We start from the raw sequence: 26,109 nt of genomic DNA, 5'->3' as shown, positions 1-26,109 counted from the left end.
AATGTTCATAAAAAATATGATCTAATTTTTTTATCTAAAAGAATAATAGATCAGACCCAAACCCAAAATTGTAAGAGTAAAACAACCTGACAATTGGGGTCATGTGATCCCAATGCCCCCATTGTGGCTCCACCACTGAGTGACAGTATGGGAAGAGGAATAGTATAAACCTAGGAGAAAAACTTGGATATATAAAATTGTTATATACGTCTTACCAAGTCTTCATGCTAATATGGTGAATTTAATCATCCATACGAGTTGGAAGCCATAGATTAATGTATTATAATAAAATAATAACTTTGAAGCCATATCTTAGAGTGTTTTTTTCCTAATAATTTGATAATCAATACGGCATTCAAAACTCATGTTCATAATTACTGTTCAAAAGAAGAAAAAAGTTGTAATGTGGCAGGCTAAATGAACCAATTGATGAGGTCAAAATTAATTGTAATTTATAGGATTATAAATTAATCATTTCCTCAATGCAACTTTGTTTAAACGACCCTAATTCCTTTTCATTAACCAATCTAAGCTCCATGATTATTCAATACCAAGTGCACTTTTTTTTGGCCATGAATACCAAGAGCACTTTTTTTTTTTTTTTGGCCAAGGAATACCAAGAGCACTTTAATTATGAAAACATCATACTAATGATGTGAACATGAGTCTTTTCCATGACTTTATTTTCCCATTTAATTAAATTTAAACAAAAAGAGGGAAAGAAAGAGAAGTAAGTATAGCATGGACAGACCTAACTTCCAACCACAACCCGAACGCCATCATCCAATATTAATATCTCAACCTTTGAAAATTAAAAGTCCACCACTGAGCAAAAACAAAAATATATTAAAAGTCCACCTACACACCTTATCTCTCACTCACATTAAATGACTTATTCATTCTACTTTACTTTCTTAAGGTGAAAATTTGCTGTCAATATTCTATATATTGTAACTTACATTTAAGAAAATATTTCACATGTATTTTTTTGATACTTTGGAAGGAATCATACTATAATTACCATTAGCCTATTCTAATCAACAAAACTAAATTCTAAAAACATGTTGTTGAGAATTTCAATTTGTATTTTAAATTTAGACCTCAAATAATATATTGTATGTTAGTATTTCTAAATTTGAGATATAAATTTATGATGCTTAACATTATTCATTTTTATACTTTATTCCTCGTTGGAATAACTCCGACTATATGCCTATGGATTATACATTTGTTATTTTTGAAATTTCTTTTATATTTTAAACAAATTTCTTACATATTATATTAAAAATATATATAAGTCTTCCAAAAAAAAAATTATATATAAGAAAATTTGGACAATTGGCATTTATACCTGACAGACTTACCCATCTAAAAACCAAGAATGGGAAGGGTTGGTCGACTGAACCACCCAACTCACAGTCAAGACACGCCAAAGTCCAAAATTAATTCCTTCATTCATGAACCATGAATTCGTGATGTAAGGTCTGGTTTTGTATTTAGTGGCCTAAACCCATCAAAAAATAAATAAAAATCTTTCTACCCAAATTGGGATTTAAAGGAAAACTCGTACAGAGAGAGAGGGAAAATCATTTGACTGATTCGAGAACAAAGACCCAACCTTGATCTTAATTATCTTAATTAGTAGCTGAGAGAGAGAGAGAGAGAGAGAGAGAGAGAGAGAGAGAGAGAGAGAGAGAGAGAGAGAGAGAGAGAGAGAGAGAGAGAGAGAGAGAGGGGTAGCTGGGAGTTGCTGCTAACAAAGGAAGAGGGTGTGGCAGAGGCAGGTACCACGTGCAACGCTTATTAAAGCCGTTAAGAACTATACACACACACAGAAGTCACAAACCCAAACCCACACCAAACACCTACCCTCTCTGCCAATTCCTTAAAAACTCTAAATAGGTCCCAAGATTGTGTAGTATCAGTGTATGTGTCTGTGTGCCAATGATCACATTCACATGCACACACAAAAACACACATTTGGGCATTTGGGCTCTGTTTTTTTCACACAACTCTGCCTCTTGATTCACAGTGCTTGATAACCAGATAGCAATTTGAAGCAGTTGGATCAAGATTTTATCAGCTCCTGTTTTTTCTTCATTAAGGTCTGTGACTGTGACCCTTTTAACCCTTTAAAGGTATTGTCTTGTGGGCTGGTTCTTTTTGAATTGCATTTTGCTGGTCCGGGTATGGTTTTTTTTTTTTGGGCATTAGTGTTGGGAAGCACTGCAACCATAGTTGGAATTGGTTTTGAGAACTACAAAGATTGTATTTTTGTGGGTGGCTTGCACTTTTATGAGTAAGGCTGTGTTTGGTGTGGATTTGGGAATCGAATCTCCACTTTTCTGGTGTTTATGGTTTAACAGAGGTGCACTTGTTTTGTTTTAACCTTTTTGGTACTGCCTTTTCCATTGATGTCGATGCTTATGCGATACTGCACAGTCTGCACTTGAGAATTATACCCTTGGGCTGTGTTTGGTTACCATAAGTGTAACAGTGACTTTAGTGTTGAAATTTAAGTACATTCAAAACAAGATTACAGTGAAAGTAAAGGTAATGTCATGGAATTAGATATAAGTATCAACTCCACTTTGATGCAACCAAACGCAGCCTTAGTATAACTGGGTAGATGTTCATATTTGCTATTATCTTGCGGTTAGCATCACGTATTTGATTGCTATAAATTTTATTGAAAACAAAAATGAGACAATTAGGAAATGCCCAATCCTTAATTACAGAACTTGGAATCATAATATCATGTACGCAACTTATTTGAAAGCTACTGTGAATGAGTTCCACTAAATTTGTTCCTGAAAATTTCACTCACTCTGTTGATGACATAATTTCTTGCTCTGCAGCCAAAGGAAATCTGAAATGGCTAGTATTCCTCGTGGAAATGGGTACGTAAATGGGGTAGTACCAATCAGACACCCTGCTACAGCATCTGAAGTTGATGAGTTCTGCTATGCCCTTGGTGGGAAGAAGCCAATCCATAGCATTTTAATTGCAAACAATGGAATGGCAGCTGTCAAGTTTATACGTAGTGTGAGGACATGGGCTTATGAAACATTTGGCACAGAGAAGGCTGTTTTATTAGTGGCCATGGCCACACCAGAGGACATGAGAATCAATGCAGAACATATTAGAATTGCTGATCAGTTTGTGGAAGTTCCAGGTGGAACTAACAATAATAACTATGCCAATGTGCAGCTCATTGTAGAGGTATGTATGCTAAGCTCTTAACCCTCATATTTCTCAGTTTCTTATCACTATCAAAGTGTATGAGACAAAGCAGTAATCCAACTGATTTCAGAAAATTAGCAGTCTGATTGGTTTTATTTTGTCATCATTTGTTTGACTATAAATAATGAATTTTAATATAAATAAGAAGAAAATATAAGAACTGGATACTAATATAAAAACACTTGAACTCTCAAATGGTGAGGATATAGATTGCTATTTTTCTCAGAATTCATATAAGGTTGTTTAGTGATTATGGGAGGTGTGTTTCTATACTTGTGAGCTGTATTTCTTGTTGTTACCTGTCACCAAGAAAAACCTGGTGTTCACCACCTGAGCAAAGTTTATGACCTCTAAAGTGGATAGTTGCTCTCTATTAGTGGGTTGCAATGCTTGACAAACTTTCTGGCTCTGTTTGTTTCATTAGCTACCAAATGTGGAGCAAATTGAGCTAATTTAGTTAACTGTGCTTCATATCATGCTGTACTCATGTCATTTAGTCAGTAAACTTTGCTTCATATTCTGGCAAACACTTCTCATAAAATTTCTCCCAAAGCATTGGTGCATTACCATCCGAGCACCATCCTTTTATTATTCTCCATAATGTTCAGCCTCACCCTGTAACGTAAAAGCAGAAAAATCCACTTCCTGGTCATATGAACACCCCATGGCCTCAATAGATTTTATCTAGTTGCATGGTCCACCTTTCAGCCACTAGAGGATCAGAGTCACCCTTAGAGCATTACTAAAGTAAGCTCATGTGCATATTTAGTTATTTATATAACCCCGCCTCCATATTCATAAAAAGCACAACAAAAAGCACGTGACATAACCTGGGTATTTGTTACCTATAGTTCTGAAACATTTCATGAATTGCATGAATTTCTGTAGATCTTGTTAGTATTTCACATGAATTTCTTGTTCTTTACTATCCAGATGGCAGAGATAACACATGTTGATGCAGTTTGGCCTGGTTGGGGCCATGCATCGGAGAACCCTGAGCTTCCAGATGCATTGGATGCCAAGGGAATCATATTTCTTGGGCCACCAGCTATATCTATGGCAGCATTAGGAGATAAAATCGGTTCATCATTAATTGCTCAATCTGCAGAAGTACCCACCCTTCCATGGAGTGGATCACATGTATGATTTGCCCTGAAAATTGTGCCCTATTTTTCTTTTGGTTTCTTTTGCAGGGTCATTGCACATCTAATATTGTTAATGTCTATTTTCTAGGTGAAAATTTCTTCAGAGAGCTCCTTGGTTACAATCCCAGATGAAATATATAGGGAAGCATGTGTTTATACAACAGAGGAAGCGATTGTGAGTTGTCAGGTTGTAGGTTACCCAGCAATGATTAAGGCATCATGGGGTGGTGGTGGCAAAGGCATAAGAAAGGTTTGCTTCATGCATGGAAATTTTGGACTTTTCTTCCGAACTTGTATTATTTACTTAGCCAAATTTGTACCCTAGCTTTTAAGCTATACAGGTGATATGCATGTGAATTATTGGCTGAGCTTGAAACAAGTTTAATGAACTTATCTAGCATGCTAAGGAGTTTGATTGGACCCTTTCATGACTTATTAAAGACCTTAGCTAATTTGAATTGTTTAATTTTCTAGGTCCATAATGATGATGAAGTTAGGGCATTGTTCAAACAAGTCCAGGGTGAAGTTCCTGGATCTCCAATATTTATAATGAAAGTCGCATCCCAGGTTAGATCATCTATTACTTTTCGATTTGGATGAGCATAATTTCTGAACTTCAGATCATATATTGCCAATTTTGCCAATTTAATTTATTTTCTTTCTATTATCAGAGCCGACATTTAGAAGTCCAGTTACTATGCGATCAGTATGGAAATGTTGCAGCTTTGCATAGCCGTGATTGCAGTGTTCAAAGGCGGCACCAGAAGGTAATCTTTTTGTGACACAGTAAACTTTATACTATGTGTTTCAATATTCACTAGTTCAGTCCTTTATGGACTTGGGGTACTCTTATTTCTCACTCTGAAATTTTCATTCTCCAGTATATATTAGTGCATTGTTTCGTCTACTGGAGATGTTTCCCCTTGAAGCCTAACTGTCTTATTTATGTTCTGTAGATTATTGAGGAAGGTCCAATAACTGTAGCTCCTATAGGGACAGTAAAAAAGTTGGAGCAGGCGGCTCGAAGGTTGGCTAAAAGTGTTAATTATGTTGGCGCAGCTACTGTTGAGTATCTGTACAGTATGGACACTAGCGAGTACTATTTCTTAGAGTTGAACCCTCGGTTACAGGTATGTTATTTGCTTTAAACCTCAACTTTTGTTCACGTGGTCTCATTTTAGCTTATGATTTTATTAACTCATTACGTGCTGTTTTTCTGAGTTTGTTTTGTTGGTGCCATTGAATAATACAGTGATGAATGCAATGCGTATGCCTGAACTGATTATTGAAACAAATATGTTTGTCATGTGCTCTCCATGCCATTCAGTCTTAGTGCAACCTCTTACAAAAAGATTGAACATCATATGCTCATTATGATCATAAGAATTCCATATAGCTGTTTTACTAATGTATATAGGCATCGGCAAACTGCGCTAGCTTCTATTCCTGCATCTTCTATTCAAGGAACAAGTAATTTATGAGTGAAACTAAATGTCTTAGATTTAATTCAATGTAGGTGGAGCACCCAGTCACTGAGTGGATAGCTGAAGTAAATCTGCCAGCAGCCCAAGTTGCAGTTGGGATGGGCATCCCTCTCTGGCAAATTCCTGGTATCATCTTAATTTCTGGACTTCTTCAAAATTTTTATTTACTTATCAATTTTAATTTGTTCACATTCTCTGTTTATATGACTCATTCAAATAGAGATAAGGCGATTTTATGGAATGGAACATGGTGGTGGATATGATGCTTGGAGAAAGACATCAGTTATTGCCACCCCATTTGATTTTGACAAGGCAGAATCTATAAAGCCAAAAGGTCACTGTGTTGCTGTGCGTGTAACAAGTGAGGATCCAGATGATGGCTTTAAGCCTACTAGTGGGAAAGTACAGGTTAGTTATGATGATTCCTGAGTCCTCACTTTTACTTTCTTTCCCCTAACGTTATGATGAACCTAAATTGAGTTACGCCGCTATATGCAGGAGTTGAGTTTTAAGAGCAAGCCAAATGTTTGGGCATACTTTTCTGTTAAGGTAAATATCTTGTAAGTGGAGAATGACAAAAATGCTCCAGAAGAAAAAAAATTAATTCTCTGATAAATTCTGATTGAGATTTTTACTTGCAGTCTGGAGGGGGGATTCATGAATTCTCAGACTCTCAGTTTGGTAAGTATTAACTCATTGCAAATTGTTTTATATGTTTTGTTCTGTCTAAATAGCCGAAGTATGTGTATAAAATAGGTTAAAGCTCAATGCGTGACCCTCAATTCTAATTGGGCAGTGTTTTCCCTTCTAAATTCTGTGGTGTATTTCTTCTTCTTCTTCTTCTTCTTCTCTCATAATATTTATATATGGATGTAATACATAACACTGTTTTGAGAATGATTATGAACAAAAATGTTCGACTGTTGTTTATTAAATCTATTATCAGTCTCTGTTTTTCATATTTAAAATTGTATCTCCTTTTTCAGGACATGTTTTTGCATTCGGAGAGTCGCGAGCTCTGGCTATTGCAAATATGGTTCTTGGGCTGAAGGAAATTCAAATTCGGGGAGAAATTCGTACAAATGTTGATTATTCAATAGATCTTTTACATGTAAACTTCGCAAAATCTACGATACAATATACCATCCTCTTAAATAAACAAATAGTATAAAAAACAAAAAAATTTCATGAAATGCCAAGTAACATTATGACACATGTTCTGTAGGCTTCAGACTACAGAGAGAATAAAATCCACACAGGTTGGTTGGATAGTAGAATCGCTATGCGAGTTAGAGCAGAAAGGCCTCCTTGGTATCTCTCTGTAGTTGGAGGGACTCTTTTTGTAAGTGCAACTAATTTCTTTTATATTTGGTTTCTGAATATTTAACTTGTAAAATGCATCACCAATGATTCCTATTATGCCCTATTCAGAAAGCATCTGCTAGTAGTGCAGCAATGGTTTCAGATTATGTCGGTTATCTTGAGAAAGGGCAAATCCCACCCAAGGTATGGTAGTACAAAAATACCCTTCTAGGTACATGATTTAGGTGTACTTCTTATTTAATTATTTTAGGTGTATTTCTTAATTAATTTTTGTCAATCCTGATTGCAGCATATATCACTTGTCCATTGGCAAGTATCCTTAAACATAGAAGGGAGCAAATATACGGTATGTTTTCCAAAGAACTTCTTTTAAATGTCTTAGGAACTGTCGGAGATTGTAGTTGGTAGAATTAATAGTTATATATATGTGGACTACTATTTCTAGATTGACATGGTGAGGGGGGGTCCCGGAAACTATAGACTAAGGATGAATGACTCAGAGATCGAAGCAGAGATACATACTTTACGCGATGGGGGTTTGTTGATGCAGGCAAGTATAAATATTCTTTTTATTCTTCTATGTAGCTTCACAGATGATTTTACTCTTGTTTGCATTATATATTACCTGTTTGTTCTTGGACTATTAATTAATATGGGTGTTTATCCTTTGAGTAAACGAAGTATGTAGAGTGTTGGAATTTAGGATTTTGTGAATCTAAGCACATTACAAATGCACTCCATGATGTAAAGCATGCCAAATGTCTGCGTGTTAATATATCCTAGTTGTTGGCTGCATTCAGAAAAGCTTTTACACCAACACTTTGTACATACTGTATAATCCCTTGCTTTCAGTTGCTGCTGCTCCATAATGTAGAATATATATATATGGTAATGTTCTCTTGCCAGACATCTGGCATGTTATGTTGCCAAACATGTCAATTTGACCCCATACAATACAACAAGAGCCTACCTGATTAATGGTCTAGATTGACAGTTCGGCAACATAACATGTCGAATTGTATGACAAGAGAACATTTATATATATATATATTTATATTTTGATAAGAAAAGCAGACTTTATTTATAAAGTAGCAGAAAATATAAGTAAGATGGATCCAAAGTCCATCAAATCTATGCTGCTCCAGAATATATTGTAAATATAAATTTTATAAACAGTTACCTTATCTAGGGGTATAGCTATAAAAGTGACCACATCATTATTGATCAGTAACTTGGCTGCATAAAAGGAGTATTCCTTCAATTCCATGAGTTGTACCTGAGACATCCCCCTTATAGATGGAGAGAGGTACACAAAGGCCAACTGTACGTGCTCATACCAGAGGGGGTGTATCATGGTTGACCATCTGGATAGAACTGGTCTTTCTTATATTTCCTACATGCAGTTTTGTGACTGATAAAACTTAATTTTGTAACAGTTGGATGGAAACAGTCACATTATATATGCAGAGGAAGAAGCAGCTGGAACTCGCCTTCTTATTGATGGAAGGACTTGCTTGCTTCAGGTGCCCCCATTTTTCTTTATTCTTCTTCCCCCAAATTTTTTCTTCAGCAAGCTTAATAGTTGACCCTTTTGTTGAATCTAGAACGATCATGATCCATCCAAGTTAATAGCAGAGACACCATGCAAACTGCTGAGGTATTTGGTTGCTGATGGTAGTCATATTGATGCTGACGCACCATATGCTGAGGTTGAGGTTATGAAGATGTGTATGCCTCTTCTTTCACCTGCTTCTGGAGCTATCCACTTTAAAATGTCTGAAGGTCAAGCAATGCAGGTAAATCATGTTCCAAATAGGAAATAAAGACATTCTTCTCTTGCTAGAAGTTAAAACCAAATTGCTTTTTGTGTAGGCCGGTGAACTTATTGCGAGGCTTGATTTAGATGATCCTTCAGCAGTCAGAAAGGCAGAACCTTTCCATGGGAGCTTCCCAGTCCTGGGTCCTCCAACTGCAATTTCTGGTAAAGTTCATCAGAGATGTGCTGCAAGCTTAAATGCAGCCCGGATGATTCTTGCTGGTTATGAGCATAACATTGACGAAGTGAGTTCTTTTTAAGCATAAACATAATATTTCGAACACTATTTTTAATCTGTGATTTTTCGCCGTTCTTTTTTTTTTTTTTTTTTTTACTTTACAGTCTATGGTATCATTTGTTAGATTGTGTTATTACTCTTAAATTTGTCTTATTAAAGAGTTTGTCATCTATCTCAGGTAGTGCAAAACTTGCTCAATTGCCTTGATAGTCCTGAACTCCCTTTCCTTCAATGGCAAGAATGCTTGGCTGTTCTGGCAACCCGCCTACCCAAAGATCTTAAAAATGAAGTAAGAAAAAATGGGGTGGCTCTCTCTCTGATTTATGCTCAAAATGAGTCTTTACACCCATATGAGATTTCAAATCGACCCATTTACTATTGATTGACTAATCCTTTCTCCCATATGATTTTATAGTTGGAATCAAAATATAAGGAGTTTGAGTTGATTTCGAGCTCTCAGAATGTTGACTTCCCTGCCAAACTGTTGCGTGGTGTTCTTGAGGTGAGTTCTATACTTTCAAATTCCTCATTTTAAGTACTATTTTTTCTTTTTCCCTAGGAATGTTGTCCTTATTTTTCTGCATTTTATTGCAGGCCCATCTATTATCCTGTCCTGATAAAGAGAAAGGAGCCCAAGAAAGGCTTGTTGAACCTTTGATGAGCCTTGTGAAGTCTTATGAGGGTGGAAGAGAAAGTCATGCCCGAATTATTGTTCAATCCCTTTTTGAAGAGTATCTGTCAGTTGAAGAATTATTCAGTGACAATATTCAGGTTAGTCTCTCCCCCTTGAAAGAATTTTTTTTATACAATACTAACATATTAATGTAAGTAACTCAGGCTTAAGTATTTGAGACTGCCAATACTATTTTTATATGCATGATGTAACATTCATGGCTCTAGTTGAGATTTTAGAATGGAATTTAGCTGCTCAACGCAGTTTATATCTGTAGATATCTCATGCCTATAAAGGGCCTTTGCTCTTATAGGTTTTATCCTGATATTACTTGTCTGACAGGAGTGTGGTATTCATCTGCATGTAAAAAGTGTAAAATAAAATAGCTTAAATAAACATATAAGGAAAAGGAAAACCTCTCATAGTTGCTGTCTGGACTTTTATTTTTAAATGTTTGATATTCAAGTTCGCTACATTTTTGTTTTTTGTTTTTAAATCTTGAACCTGACTAATATTTGATCAAGACATAGTAGTTAAAAACTAAAAAATTGTCTTGAATACCTGATAGAATTAGAACATCCAACCAAAAACCAATTGGCAATGGGTGGAGAGGCCCAAGACTTATAAGCACATATGCTAAACTCTAGTTTTCCGATGTGGGACATTGCTCCACATTACTCTCAACATGCCCCCGCACGTGTGGCGAGATTTTTGAGCCTTACACGTGAACAAATTGTATTGGATGACATGGGAGCATGTGTGGCGGTTGGGCCTTACACGCGGATAATCAAGCTTTGATACCATGATAGAATTAGAACATCCAACCCAAAACCAATTGGCAATGGGTGGAGAGGCCCAAGACTTATAAGCACATATGCTAAACTCTAGTTTTCCAATGTAGGACATTGCTCCACATTACTCTCAACAATACCAATCAGTGAATTTGAAGCTTGGTATATAGCTTTGTAGTTACAATACCCTAGTAATTAGGAACTTGTGCCTGCCCCATAAATTTGTAATTTTTTATTCTTATGTTCTTCATTATTTACTAATATTTTATTTGCTCCAGGCTGATGTAATTGAACGCCTTCGTCTTCAATATAAAAAAGATCTATTGAAGATTGTGGACATTGTGCTTTCTCATCAGGTATTAAAATCAATGACATGCTCGGTGGCCTTGCCTTACCCAAGCCTCATCCTATTTTCTGTTGAAATTATTTCATACCTGTACTATTTGTGTCTTGTGCTTGCAGGGTATCAAGAATAAAAATAAGTTGATACTACGACTCATGGAACAACTGGTCTATCCCAACCCTGCTGCATACAGGGATAAGCTGATTCGGTTTTCTGCACTTAACCATACAAGCTATTCTGAGGTTGGCCATTGCACTGAGTTAATCAAATCAAGCTTGAACTATTAGTTTTTGATATGTGAATCTTTCTTTCTATGTTTTTAAGTTTTTAAAAATCCAGTCACAATTCTCCTCACATAGTCAGAAATCAACGGTTATTTACTTTCCTTCAGATCAATATCCTTATCGGTTTTTTAAAAGAGTCCTAATTCCGAATTTAAATGTGTGCAGTTGGCACTAAAGGCAAGTCAACTGATGGAGCAAACCAAGTTGAGTGAACTGCGTTCCAGCATTGCCAGAAGTCTTTCTGAGTTAGAGATGTTCACTGAGGATGGTGAAAGCATGGATACTCCTAAGAGGAAGAGTGCCATAAATGAACGAATGGAGGATCTTGTGAGTGCTCCTTTGGCAGTTGAAGATGCCCTTGTAGGTCTGTTTGATCATAGTGATCACACCCTTCAGAGGCGGGTGGTGGAGAGTTATGTACGTCGGTTATACCAGGTACTGTGGTTCAAACACTGTTACAGTTTCTGCTTACTGTATAGTTGACAGTCATTTCCACGTTTGACTTTGTATTTGTCATCAGCCCTATCTTGTAAAGGGGAGTGTCAGGATGCAGTGGCACAGATCTGGTCTTATAGCTTCATGGGAGTTCTTGGAAGAACACATTAAGGGAAAAAATGAGACTGAAGGTCAATCATTTGATAAACCATTGATTGAGAAACACAGTGAGAGGAAATGGGGCGTCATGGTTATAATCAAATCTCTTCAATTTCTGCCTGCAATTATTAGTGCTGCATTGAGGGAAATGTCTCATAACCTTCAAGAAGAAATTCCAAATGGATCTACCGAACCAAGTGGCTTTGGTAATATGATGCATATTGCTTTGGTTGGCATCAACAACCAGATGAGTTTACTTCAGGATAGGTATTGTACCTACCCTTTTCATTATAATTGAAGTTTGCAACTACAAATTAAACATGTGATCAATCTTTGGGAACTAGTTTTATGTCTAAAAGCTTATACTTTGTCTGGTATCCTTAAGCTTTGTGATTAGTTCATAATCTGACTAAGTAAAGTTTTGAATTGGAATTGTATACACTCCAAATTTCTTATGGCCCTATTTTGGATTATAAACAGTTTTTAAGTATTTCTTTCTATCTGCAAAGATGTGCCAAATAGAACATACAGTTGACCTTTCTTGACCAGCATTGTCCTTTAATGCATGGCAGTGGAGATGAGGATCAGGCTCAAGAAAGAATTAAGAAGTTAGCCAAAATACTTAAAGAGCAAGGAGTGGCCTCCAGTCTGCACAATGCAGGTGTCAGGGTAATTAGTTGTATCATACAAAGAGATGAAGGGCGAGCCCCTATGAGACACTCCTTCCACTGGTCGTCAGAGAAGCTCTATTATGAGGAAGAACCTCTATTGCGTCATCTGGAACCTCCTCTATCCATTTACCTTGAATTGGTTAGTAATTCCGTGGCTTTATCCCCAGTGTTTTATGTTAAGAGTAAGAAAAAGTTTCTGCATTGGCCCTTGATCTGAAGTTACTCAACATTTGTTATGATCCAGGACAAGCTTAAAGGCTATGAGAATATACAGTATACCCCATCACGAGATCGTCAATGGCACTTGTACACTGTTGTAGACAAGCCAATACCAATCCAAAGGATGTTCCTTAGAACACTTGTAAGGCAGCCCACAACAAATGAAGGATTCACTGGATTTCAAAGGCTAGGCATGGAAACAGCTGGTACCCAATGGACTTTTTCATTTACTTCAAGGAGCATTTTGAGGTCCTTATTGACAGCAATGGAAGAGTTGGAACTGAATGCGCACAATGCTACTGTCAAGTCTGACCATACACATATGTATCTTTATATCTTACGTGAGCAACAAATTGATGATCTACTGCCTTACTCCAAGTAATTATTTCTTTTTCTTATGAAATTTCTTTTCTTTCGAGATAAGATGGTGACCTTTCTAGAATCTTACATTGGAGATATTGTTCCAGGAGAGTCGATTTAGATGCTGGACAATCAGAAACTGTGGTGGAGGAGATCTTACAAGGACTTGCACGTGAAATCCATGCTTCTGTTGGCGTAAGGATGCATAGGTTGGGTGTCTGTGAGTGGGAAGTGAAGCTGTGGATGGCATCCTCTGGGCAGGCGAATGTTGCTTGGAGGGTTGTCGTGACAAATGTGACTGGTCATACCTGCACTGTATATGTATGTTTATATATCATTTACATTTTGTTGAAGAAAATGTTTTCTACCACCCAGTTACATTTTCTAGTTAAAAATTTTTGAAGGTCGGTTTTCAAAAGCATACTAGTGGTAGCCCATACCAGTATTAATGATTTGGACCATAGTTAAACATAGGATTGAGCTAGAACGTAAATCTTACCAATGTGTCATTTGATTATCTACATGAGCTAGAAATTTACTAATAACCAGACTGGTCTTTGTGCATTTAAAACAAGAAAAGTAAGTAAAACCCACACATTAATTTGTGCATTGATTTATGTCCTGGTAGACCTGATATGTTTTGGCCTACAAGCTGTTGCTGATAATAGAACATGGAAGCTTATGGTCTAGATCGACTGGATAAAGAATATCTTACCTTGTTCTACATATGTGCACCCTTCACTTCATTTTCATATCCTTACCAATATGACACTGGTAAGGGCATGACTACTGGACACTCACATGGAAGGCTTTTCAAAAACAGAAAACCCAACACTCGGACGTGTACCCACATGCTAAACCCATAGGTCCACTTAAGTTATTTAACATAGCCCCCAGGAATTGATGATATGGTCTCCGTACTTTGCAGAGGCAAATGAATAGTTTGCAATGTCAGTATTAAATTATATATAGTCTCCTTTTAAGATTTAATGCCTATATTGTGAATATGAGCCATGAGTCATGATTGTATTTATGGTTAACGTGATATCAGATATATCGGGAACTAGAGGATACCAGCAAACATAGAGTGGTCTACCATTCAGTCTCTGCAGTGGGTCCCCTGCATGGTGTACCAGTGAATGCACACTATCAGCCTTTGGGAGTTATTGACCGAAAACGTCTGTTGGCCAGGAGAACCAACACCACTTACTGCTATGATTTTCCACTGGTGAGATACCTGATACGAAGTTGGCCCTTTTTTTATAATAAATAAAGTTTCTGTTTTTTCCATGATTCACAGATCTGGTGAAGCTAACTGTAGATAAATGTTTCCTGCAGGCATTTGAGACAGCCTTGGAACAGTCATGGGTGTCCCAGTTACCAAGTGTTTACAGACCCAAGGATAAAATTCTTAAGGTCATGGAGCTCAAATTTGCTGACCAAAAAGGCACCTGGGGTACTCCTCTTGTTACTGTAGAGCGTCCACCTGGGCTCAATGATGTTGGTATGGTAGCCTGGTTTATGGAGATGTCTACTCCTGAGTTTCCTTCTGGAAGGAGGATGTTGATTGTTGCAAATGATGTGACCTTCAAAGCTGGATCTTTTGGCCCAAGAGAAGATGCATTCTTCTTTGCAGTAACTGAGCTTGCTTGTGCTAAGAAACTGCCTCTAATATACTTGGCAGCAAACTCAGGTGCCCGTATTGGGGTAGCTGAAGAAGTTAAATCCTGCTTTAAAGTTGGTTGGTCTGATGAATCAAGCCCTGAACGTGGTTTTCAGTATGTGTATTTAACCTCTGAGGATTATGCTCGGATTGGATCATCTGTGATAGCGCATGAATTAAAGCTGGAAAATGGAGAAACTAGATGGATCATAGATACCATTGTTGGAAAGGAGGATGGCTTGGGGGTCGAGAGCTTGACTGGCAGTGGAGCAATTGCTGGTGCATATTCGAGGGCATACAAGGAAACCTTTACCTTAACATATGTGACTGGAAGAACTGTAGGGATAGGTGCTTATCTTGCTCGGCTTGGGATGCGATGCATACAGAGACTTGATCAGCCCATAATCTTAACTGGTTTCTCTGCATTGAACAAACTCCTTGGCCGTGAGGTGTACAGCTCTCATATGCAACTTGGAGGACCTAAGATTATGGGAACTAATGGGGTTGTCCATCTAACGGTTGCTGATGATCTTGAAGGAATATCTGCTATTTTGAAGTGGCTGAGCTATGTCCCTGCCCATGCTGGTGGCCCACTCCCCATTTCAACTCCCTTGGATCCTCCAGAAAGGCCTGTTGAATACTGCCCTGAGAATTCATGCGATCCTCGTGCTGCTATTTCTGGTGCTTTTGATGGTAATGGGAACTGGATGGGGGGTATTTTTGACAAAGACAGCTTTGTTGAGACACTAGAAGGATGGGCAAGGACGGTTGTTACAGGAAGGGCGAAGCTTGGAGGAATCCCTGTAGGAATAGTTGCTGTTGAGACGCAGACGGTGATGCAAGTTATACCTGCTGATCCAGGCCAGCTTGATTCCCATGAGAGGGTCGTTCCTCAGGCTGGACAAGTATGGTTTCCTGACTCTGCAACTAAGACGGCCCAAGCATTATTAGATTTCAACAGAGAAGAGCTCCCACTTTTCATTCTTGCCAATTGGAGAGGCTTTTCTGGTGGGCAGAGGGACCTTTTCGAAGGGATTCTTCAGGCTGGATCAACCATTGTGGAGAACCTTAGGACTTACAAGCAGCCCATTTTTGTATACATCCCCATGATGGGTGAGCTCCGGGGTGGAGCGTGGGTGGTCGTGGATAGTCGGATAAATCCAGACCATATTGAAATGTATGCTGATCGGACTGCTAGAGGTAATGTACTTGAGCCAGAGGGGATGATCGAGATCAAGTTTAGGAACAAGGAGCTGCTGGAGTGCATGGGTAGGCTTGACCAACAGCTGATCCAACTGAAGGAAAAACTTCAGGAAGCCAGGAGCTGTAGGGTATATGAGATGGTTGAATCCCTACAGCATCAGATAAAATCCCGTGAAAAACAGCTTTTGCCTGTTTACACTCAGATTGCCACCAGATTTGCTGAACTGCATGATACTTCTCTGAGGATGGCTGCAAAAGGGGTAATCAGAGAAGTTTTGGACTGGGCCAACTCTCGATCTTTCTTCTACAAGAGATTGCGTCGGAGATGTGCTGAGGAGTCGCTCATCAAGACAGTGACAGATGCTGCTGGTGAACAGCTGTCACATAAATCTGCAATAGATTTGATCAAGAACTGGTTTTTGAGTTCTGATATTTCAAGATGCAAAGAAGATGCTTGGGTAGATGATGGAGCTTTCTTTAAATGGAAAGATGATCTAGGAAATTATGAGGGTAAACTAAAGGAGTTGCGGGTCCAGAAGGTATTGCTTCAATTAGGAAGCATTGGTGACTCAGTTTCTGATTTGCAAGCCCTACCTCAAGGTCTTGCTGCCATTCTAAGCAAGGTAAACCATCATGTACTATTCTTGTTTTAAGAGCATCTTTGCATGCATATTTTTCCACCTGGAGGTAATAATTTGAATCTAATGCAGGTTGAGCCATCAAGCAGAAAGCTGTTGGTTGATGAAATCCGGCAGGTGCTCAATTAATGGTAAGTTGGTGCTTCATTTGCGACTTTGTTCCCACAAATTGCTTGTTCTGTATCTGCTTAAATCATAGCCATATTTTGATAAGTAGGTACACGTCAATGATCTAGTTGTGTATCTAGATGTAAGAACACAATGGCTGCTTGCCTATCAGATGCATCGATGATCTAGTTGGCTGATAAAAGCTTCAGTGTATATTAGAGGCAGAAGATTTTTAGGGAGCAGTGTCTCGCTCCCAAGTGTAAATTTTGTTAGTCATGAGTAAAATAGAAATAGATAACTAATGTCACAGGAAAACAACCAGCATTTGCAGGCTCTGTTTCACTATCTTTTCATAATTGTTGGTCAATAATAATAAAGTTTGTAATATTCTGTAAGAATAGTTAATTATTCCAGTTATAATTGCAGATTCATGCTGATCATTGTCTATTTTCATAATTGTTGGTCTGAAAAGCTCATTCTAAGAACCATGTCACTCTTTTCCATGAGAACTCGGATCCATTGCTTTTCAAGTCATCTTTCTAGGTTAGTTGTCCTTTCATGCATGGGTTGGTAACCACAAAAGTTCCATCTTGGCAGAAGCCTAGGGTTGAAGATGACTTGAAAAGACAGTTGAAAGTCCAACATGAATTTCTTGGTTTTTTGCAAGACAGTTGAAAGTCCGTCAGGATACATAATATTCCAGTTTCCAAGCTGGTTCATTTCATTGTCTAACAAAACTTAAATACAAGGACTACCGTATGTGCTTTCCATTTTACTAGCAAAACTCAAAGTTACAGGAAAATCCTTAAATTTGACTCATGATAAAAGTTAACATATTGTCAAGGCAAACAGAGACAACCAGTTTAATGTAACTACTATAGTTTCTATCCAATATGCTTCTTTATTTGCATAGAGGCAAGAACCAGTCAGCCAATTCAAAACAAAATGGAGCAACTGAGCAAAAAATGATTAATATATAATAAAATAAAATAATTTGGAGAGCATGCAAATGGTGGTCAGTTGATCATTTCTTCACCCTGTGCTTCATGTTTGCCTTCTCTTTTTCTTTTCTTTTCAACTCTTCACGTTTCTTCTTCTCTCTCTTCTTTCTTTTTCATCTCCTCTTGTGCCTGCCGTTTCTTCTCCTTCTCTTTCTCCTCCTTCCTCTTTGCCTCTTCCTTTACCTTTTTCTCGCTTTCTTCTCTTTTCCTCTTCTTCTTCTCTTTTGCTTTCTTTATCTTTTCTTTCTCCTTCAGCTCTTCCTTTGTCAGCTCTCTTCCTATTTTGAAACACATGTTATTTTGGAGGCTTACAATTATTTCCCTCCTGTGAAAGATGAATGAATATATATCTCTATATATATCGTGGCTTTGTTTTGTATTTTCTGAGTTGGTTTTGAGTGACAGCCGTCCTCATTTGTTGTTCTTGCAGATCCAATGCTTTTCTTGTCATGTATACATTGCCGTCCGAAGGTCATTGGTGGTGGCTTCTATGCTGTATCGGGACACCATAGTACATACTATTTATCAAGTATTAGATATTATTAACCATTATGCATATATTATTCCCATGCCGTTCCTATCTCACATACACCAATCTTATTTCCGTTTACATTTCTACTTACATATAACACATCAAAATGATGAACAAATTTGATGCGAGTCTAGCATGACTCTTCTTCACACTGATTTCAATCGAATTCATCCACTCTATTGGTCGGATATTAAACCCTTCTACTGATCATGGAAGTTCAAACTTTCCACCCTTTTCTTATTATCTTAGATAGACATTATAGACGACAAATGTTCGGCACCACATGCAAACCATGCCACTAGAAAATTCAAACTTTTGATTTGGTCATTCTTTATATTTTCAGGAATACCTGGAATAAACAAATCAACATTACATAGCAGACAAACAGAATGAAACTTTATAAGAAATTGTTTTTCTCACCTATCTAACATGCTACAAAATTGTTTATAGATCAATACTTATTTCAGCCCTGCTTCATTTACCAATACAGAACTTGCCAAAAATGTTTGACAAGACCTCCTCAGAAATGTCTTCTCCACTGATTTGCCCAAGGGCCATTGCAGCATCCCTCAAATCAATTGTCCAGAAGTCCAGAGGCATTTCCTCTTCTATTGAGGATTTCAACCTCGCAAGTGCCTCCTTGGTTCGAACAAGCTGCTCACATTGTCTCTGATGATTCATCAAACTTTTAATATGACAACCAGAATCAACCTCTAATCATAAGATCAATCTCAAGCAAAGTTATGGTAGTAAACAATGACACACATACACACATATATATAGGTTGCTAACCTGATTCACGGTCCATCTGCGGCTGCCCGAAGGAAGTTTGTTGAGACCAACGATCTCTAAAATTGCCATCTCCAACTCTTGGATTCCTTGACCAGTAACAGCAGATGTCAAAACATACTTACTGAAAGAATTGGCACCTTTTTTAACCCAGTCCATGCAATCAGATGGGACACAGTCTATTTTGTTAATTACAAGGATCATTGGGGTGGAAGATCCAGTTGATTTCTGTAATCCCAGACATGAGACAGTTAAATTTATATTCTGAGTGCAAGTTTGCATAATCAGACATAATGATTGACAAATGCAGAGATGGACTTTATATGATACAGAGAGTGAGAGGAAACCTTATTAAATTGAATTCTATCAAGAAGTTCAGAGTCTTCTGGAGTCCAGCCATCAAGAGCACTTATCGCCAGAATAATGACATCAGCACCCATAGCAACTGCTTCTGACCGCTCCACACCTGTGATAAAGACAATGAAGGAAATTTAGATATGCAAGACCCAATGCCATAATAAGATCACCATACACATCAAGCAATAAGCATATCATTGTCTGTCAGCGAAAAATATTAACATTATGCTTGACCCACTGATCCGTGCTCTAAATCACAAAAATTCTATGAGATAAAAGCAATTGTGCATGGAACTACAACTATCATCACACATCTTAAAAGAAACAGATGAAAAAGTATAATTGTAGTTTCCACTACAAAATCGGAACTCTAAAATGCCCTTATATTAAACAAGTTCATTAAGAAATACAGATTTTTGAGGGATCTCATAGATAGTAAACATAACAAACTCAACATGGAAGGCAGTGAATTATTTTACTCTTCATAGGATGCCCAATGGCCCTAGTTCAAAATGATCAATTTTGAAAATAACCAAAATCTTATGCTACTGAAAAATAAAGCTAGATATGAGGTGAACTTGGCTTCTTGTGCATCTGGTTTGGAATCAACACAGGGATTTCGAGACATCAACATTAGCCTTACCAATTTTCTCCACAATGTCATTGGTTTCCCTGATGCCTGCTGTATCAAGAAGGGTTACAGGAATACCATGAACTGCAATACTGGCTTCAATCACATCCCGAGTGGTCCCAGCAATTTCTGTAACTATTGCTCTCTCAGTCTGCACGCTAAAATCAAAATGTGGTACTCAATAACATCTAATGCTTCCCCTAATTGCTAAAATGAACAAAAAGAGCAACTAAAGATATAAAACCACATTTAGTAAAATTAAAATTGTCACGACATACTTTGCTCCATGCATTGAGGAGGCTTGACTTCCCAACATTTGGACGTCCCAGAATTGCTATCTGCAAGATTTGATATAAGAGCTCTAAAAATCATAAAAATCAAAAGCACGTCAAACTACAGAGAATGAAAATCAGAACAGACAATGGTATTCGAAGTGCCGCACAGTGGTAAAGCCAGAGAATACCATAAAAAGCAAAGAGAAGTGCCTCTTTAAGAAGTCGATTTGAAGTTTAACCAAGCAAAGAACACTTAATATAAGGAACTACTAAAGCCCCATATGCACTTTTTATTTTGAAAAAAAAATAAAATAAAATACATGAACATCATGGTTCAATAAGTTTACCATTAGGATATACATAAATTATCATCACTGGAACAATGTTAAAGTCCTCAAATTTCACATAAAATCATTCATAAAACATTTACGAACGTGTAGGCATCCCTAGTACAATGACTTAAATAAAAGAGATAAAACAAACAACTCATCTGCTAAAATGAAATATGCAGCAAAATGAAAAATATAAGCTCCTTAGCACATATAAAGTAGAAAAGTATGAAAATGAAAGCCATTTCTTTATCAAACAAGGAAGAAAATATTAGTAATCTATTTGGCAAATTGTACCTGTAATCCAGATTGCAGAAGTTGGTCATAATTGGCTGTCTCCAAAGAACTCTCAACATCTTGTGACATGGAACATATTTTACTCACAACTTGGTTTGAATCAAGTGGTGGCATCTCATCATCAAAATCCAAACGGGCTTCAATTTCAGTAAGCAGCTCAATGCACTGAGCTCTCGTTGACTTTACCAAGGAAGAGAAACCTCCCTGAAAAATGCCAATGTTAAAATGCTTTGTCGGGGTTGATTATCATTTGTCCAACTAAGGCTTACATAAAAATTAGTAGTAACCAGTTTCCGAAAGAAGAAACGTATAATTATAGAGGCAAGCAGCAACATGCCTGAATTGTGGCTAGTGCTGCATCTGCTGCAGCCACAGACTTGGCTGAAATGAGTTTGTCAACATTTTCAGCTTGTGTTAGGTCTAGACGGCCATTGAGAAAGGCGCGGAGAGTAAACTCGCCTGAATAAAAAAGCACACATGTATTGTAACATGTGGTACCCTTTAGTCTTTGCTCAAGTTTCATTCCAAAAGTTAAAACAATTTGAAGCTCAATTCAAGTTAACTACCTGGTTCGGCAAGCCTAGCTCCAGCTTCTAAACAAGCTCTGAGGACACGATTGAGACACACCTGAGTCCCATGGCATTGAAGCTCAACCACATCTTCGCGGGTGTAAGACCTTGGGGCCAACATGGGTACCGCTAAAACCTAAGCATTAAGCAAGCAAAACCCACTTCACGAACCATTCACAGAAACAGAACTCATTCATATGAATCATATATCATTCAAATTGACTGAAACTGAAACCTACGCATTAAGCAAGCTATACCCAATTCACGTTTCATTCACAGAAACAGAGTTCATTCATATATCGTTCATATTCACCGAAGCTGAAAGTGAAAGTACCTCGTCGACGACATTGCCGTGGGGGTCCAAAGCGACACCGTACTCGACCACATGGCTGGTGGGTCGCCACGCCCACGAACAAGAGCTCGAGCTCTTCCTCTTCTTCTTCTTGTTCGTGGGACGGAACACGCGGCCAGCAATGTCCACCGCAGAAGGACCCGACAAACGTACGATTCCAACGGCGCCAGGAGGGCCCCCCAGTGACGTCACAATGGCCGCGATTGTGCTCGTGTGCTCCAGCTGCTGCTTCTGCAGCTGGGACCCATTGACCAATCGCTCGTCTTTGCCGAGAAGCAGCTTCTGGGTCTTGTCTGGCTCTGTAAGAAAGAGAGGAAATAGAGAGAGTTAGTGAAAGAGCGAATGGCAGAAGTGTGAATAGAGTGGGAAGTGAGGGAGGAGTTTGAGACCTTTTGGAGTGAGATGGGGTTTGGAGGAGGAGGAGAGAGAGGAGAGGAGAGAGAGTGAAGTGGAAGAAGCTATGGCGGATATTGGGTATGGTGGTTTGAGTTTGGGGCTTCTGTACAAGTGCCACAAATGGCGGAAGCGGAATGTTGAGAGCAGAGGCATAGTTTTCTGTGGCGACTTCTCTATCTATCTAAAGTCAGACTCGTCTCTATTAGTGGATTGTGTTGTGTCAATTGTCAACCCACAACTACAAAACCTTTTTTGCGGACCCAAATCTCGTTGGGCTCAAATTGGATTCAGTTGGCTCACTCAAAGTCCAGGATAAGCCCATGATTTATGAATCTAATCACTAATCATGAATGGGGTATATTGAGCAATTAAGGGGTATCAATAGCTATGGTGGATGCACCCGGTCTCCATTTGTTGGAGTAAGTCCTAAACTCCTAATTTAAAATCTCATGGACCGCCGGTTAATTATTCAACAAAAAAATTAAGGGGTAAAAATAGAAGTATAAGCATTTGTTTTTTGTTTTTTTTGGATTAATCAATAATGGTGGTCTATGAAATTTGAACTCAAAACCTACCTCCCACAAAGGAGAGATCGGTGCCATTAGACCAAATGAACATTCTCCCACGAAGGAGAGATGAGGTACTACTAGATCAAATGATCATAAGTTCGATCACAACAAGTATATATAGTACCATTTTAAGGCATATGCAAAAATTTTAAGAAAATGAGTTAATTGTAATAGACATTTTGAAGTTGATGTTTTCTTATCAAATAGATATTAATATGTTATGTTATCAAATTGTTAATCTAAATTACAACATATTCAAATAAGAATCACATATTAATAGTTTAATAATATAATATGTCAAACTATATAATTCTGTTGAGATTAATATATAAAATTATTTGTTCATATCTCATCCATTAATTCTTCCTTATAAGTAGCAACTAGCAAGAATGCAAGATAAAGTCATGAGCATTAAAATGAATGGGTGCATCCATAGAACTCATTTTCAAAGCTAGGACCTTCCCTTTTTCACATAATCTAGAAGACATAAATTGAGAGAGCAAGCTTGCTTTCTACCTGAAATACTTGCTGTGCCGGCTGTGGCTGTGAGAATCGTATCTTGTAAAGAAAGACAGATAAAAAGAATAGTATCTTGTCCTACAAAACTCTGATCATCTCACTTTATATCCCAAGACCTTTTTCATAATTTGAATCAAACCAACCCTGAATGAATGAATCTGGCTTCCTTTGCATCTGCATTCATTCAAAGCAAATAAAACCAACACATTATAACCAAATCCTCTGGTTGCTTTCTGCTTATATATATCGATATCGATTCAAGTGCATGCATGTCGTCATTCTACATAATATAGCTACTTTATAAAACTGAAAATGGAGGGTCACTTGTTTAAAATCATTGCTACACCAGGTCATGTATAATTAATAGATTGTATATGAAACTCGATCTATGTACTTATTAAATTATCAAGTATTAACAGATTAATGATTAATTAAGTAAATTCTTTTTTATCTGTATTCAAAATTAATTATATATCAAATATCTTACAAGAGAGTAATACTCAATAATCATTTACAGGTGGGTGCTGGGTCATATTAATTAAGGTGTGGTCTTGGAGTCAATGGTACAATTAAGAACTTGAAGAAGGGAAATGTTGTTGAGAGAGAGAATCTCATACTGGGGAAATAAAGTCTTTTATTATTTATTGTCAATTAATTTTGGGTTGAATGTTTCAATTTCTTTATTGTATTAGAGCAGTCAATACACATATTAGCTGTTAAGGTTCAACGAATAGCTTTAACGTTACTTAAAATATTTGACGAGATAAAGGCTTGTATAACTAAATATAAGTTCCCTCTCCACTCTTAATTGTTAAATAATTTTTGGTTCAATGCTCTGATTTCTTCACCGGGACATTTACAAGTTAGTAAGTTACAATATTATCGTCAGCAGCATTGAGATTCTAAGGATTCTGATACTTAAAACCACAATCTTATCGCCTAAGCAAAGTGCACAATCATATCTAGTACCTGAACCTCTTTCTATTTGCCCATCTAATATTAAAAATTGTCACTACCTTTTGGCCCTGGTCTCGGATGAGGATCACACTCACTCTCCACTACTTAACCTGCCCTCTTAGTCCTCGGTCCTTACCCAATCCACCACTTTAACTGGTCACCTATTCTCCTTTCTCTATATATTCCAATTTCCATTTAAAGCCTCATTGCTCTTCCATCTTACACAATAGTTGTCTCATACAACAACCCACTTTTCAATTTTTTCCAAGCTTAATTCTTTCAGCAATTTGGTTGAAGAGGATGAAAAAGCAAGCTTCTACAACTGTGAGGAAGATTCACAGATTTTGCACAATTGGACCAAAGAAGCTTGCTAGCTAGAATTGGTCAGAAACAAGCAAATGTTCTTCTTTAGCAACATACAACTCTGAAGGTAAGGCCCAATTTAATTAGCAAAGGTGTGAAATATTTGATATATAGGTGTGGATGAGTGAGATTCATCCACTGGACAACTATCTGTTCAACTAGCTAGCTTAATACATAGTTAATTAGTTACTCTACCAAAATTGTTTATGATACATAAACTTAGACAAAAAAGATTATACATTGCATAGATTATCTCAAATCTTCAACTTGAAATTCAATAATCAATGAGTCCACCCCTCTACCCATTTCCAAATTAGGGGTTCAGGTGATCACAGTACTAGATGAGATATTTCTTTCATTTTCTTTTGTTGTTGAACTTAGATGTAAGTATAGGTTTTATGCATATATAGTAATATTCTCATACCACTTAGGAAACAAACAATAAAGCATATATGTTGATTGTCTAATAAAAGAATATTACTATACCATCTGATTTCTTATAAGTATTGCTCTTAAATCTTGATTTTGAACCCAACCACAATGTCTCTAGATACATACTATACATACTTTAGATGAGTGCCAAGTTTCATTATAACTTTTGTGAAATATTTATTTTCATGCCACGGCCCATGTATGGTCATGGTCATAAATGAGCGGACCCTGTCACCCTGACCTTGTTAGTATTGCGCACATATGGTGTTCAAAATATTCTTCTCATAATATAGACTTAGTACTCTGTTTTCAAATAGGGTGTGCCTCTTCTCTAGGCTCTAGCTTGATTGTAAAGCTCCTAATCGAGGTCAGTTATCCACCTCTTTCTTATCAAAATATAACAACAAAGTGACAAAGAATTCCCACTCACACATAGAAGCCCACCAATATATGATGGGACAATTTCCACTAGTGAACACAATGAATTGTCTTCAATCATCCACTGTAGTTAATTTGGTCAAACCCATTTTATAATCCAGTTATTTGCAACCAATAATTACATATTGGCTCTAAGTATTGATATGGGTAGGATAGAGTCATTCTCATTGTTATCACCTTTTGGGCTTCTGAAAGGCCATTTCAGGAGAAGTATTAAATCCTAAGACAAAATCATTGCTTTTTGAGTTCAAATGTATGGATGTGCACTGTTGTGATAGTATTATATATGTTGATAACTAGTTTCACATTGGTTGAGCTTATATGGGTAGCCGGGTAGGTCTATATATATATACGATCGAGTCTTTCCCACCCAACAGCTTTTAGGACCATGCAAAAGAGGAGTTCATGTGTGAGGGCCTTGGTCTAAGTAATAACTTAGTTTTTGAGTTGGATAATTCAATAATATGTGTGGAGTTTTTTAGAAGCAACAATTTTAGTTTATATGCA

At 37.4% G+C, this 26,109-nt stretch overlaps 2 protein-coding genes across 6 annotated transcripts; one reads left to right on the top strand and one right to left on the bottom strand.

Moving 5' to 3' along the window:
* The first annotated feature begins 1,766 nt into the window (after window positions 1–1,766).
* On the top strand, window positions 1,767–18,698 carry LOC147279418 (acetyl-CoA carboxylase 1-like). 5 transcript variants are annotated; one of them, XM_086249493.1, is made up of 33 exons: window positions 1,767–1,784; window positions 2,033–2,105; window positions 2,859–3,222; window positions 4,177–4,383; window positions 4,477–4,638; window positions 4,863–4,955; window positions 5,060–5,155; window positions 5,345–5,518; window positions 5,905–5,998; window positions 6,093–6,280; window positions 6,371–6,421; window positions 6,514–6,553; window positions 6,859–6,983; window positions 7,098–7,214; window positions 7,304–7,378; window positions 7,485–7,541; window positions 7,641–7,745; window positions 8,632–8,718; window positions 8,800–8,991; window positions 9,068–9,256; window positions 9,428–9,538; window positions 9,665–9,751; window positions 9,844–10,020; window positions 10,992–11,069; window positions 11,176–11,298; window positions 11,506–11,775; window positions 11,861–12,201; window positions 12,507–12,744; window positions 12,850–13,202; window positions 13,292–13,505; window positions 14,236–14,412; window positions 14,523–16,673; window positions 16,761–17,245. In XM_086249493.1, the coding sequence occupies exons 3-33, from the start codon at window positions 2,875–2,877 to the stop codon at window positions 16,815–16,817; spliced, it is 6,777 nt and encodes a 2,258-aa protein (XP_086105619.1). In that variant the 5' UTR covers window positions 1,767–1,784; window positions 2,033–2,105; window positions 2,859–2,874; the 3' UTR covers window positions 16,818–17,245. The 5 variants fall into 5 exon arrangements, with proteins under 5 accessions (XP_086105619.1, XP_086105622.1, XP_086105621.1 ...); XM_086249496.1 differs by lacking the exon at window positions 1,767–1,784 and adding an exon at window positions 18,228–18,698 and having other exon boundaries at window positions 1,837–2,105; window positions 16,761–16,819; XM_086249495.1 differs by lacking the exon at window positions 1,767–1,784 and adding an exon at window positions 17,394–17,527 and having other exon boundaries at window positions 1,837–2,105; window positions 16,761–16,819.
* Window positions 18,685–22,509, bottom strand: LOC147279417 (tRNA modification GTPase). Its single transcript, XM_086249499.1, has 10 exons — window positions 22,318–22,509; window positions 21,911–22,227; window positions 21,574–21,712; window positions 21,341–21,466; window positions 21,008–21,207; window positions 20,385–20,444; window positions 20,119–20,257; window positions 19,466–19,584; window positions 19,122–19,346; window positions 18,685–18,998 (listed from the first exon to the last, which is right to left on the bottom strand). The coding sequence occupies exons 1-10, from the start codon at window positions 22,475–22,477 to the stop codon at window positions 18,804–18,806; spliced, it is 1,680 nt and encodes a 559-aa protein (XP_086105625.1). The 5' UTR covers window positions 22,478–22,509; the 3' UTR covers window positions 18,685–18,803.
* Between the last annotated feature and the right edge of the window lie 3,600 nt (window positions 22,510–26,109).

The sequence above is a fragment of the Dryas octopetala genome, chromosome 7 (genome assembly GCF_963921425.1).
Source record: "Dryas octopetala chromosome 7, drDryOcto1.1, whole genome shotgun sequence".
NCBI classification, from domain to species: Eukaryota; Viridiplantae; Streptophyta; class Magnoliopsida; order Rosales; family Rosaceae; genus Dryas; species Dryas octopetala.
Note: the sequence above shows the minus strand (reverse complement) of the source record. Positions and strands in the feature narration are given on the sequence as shown.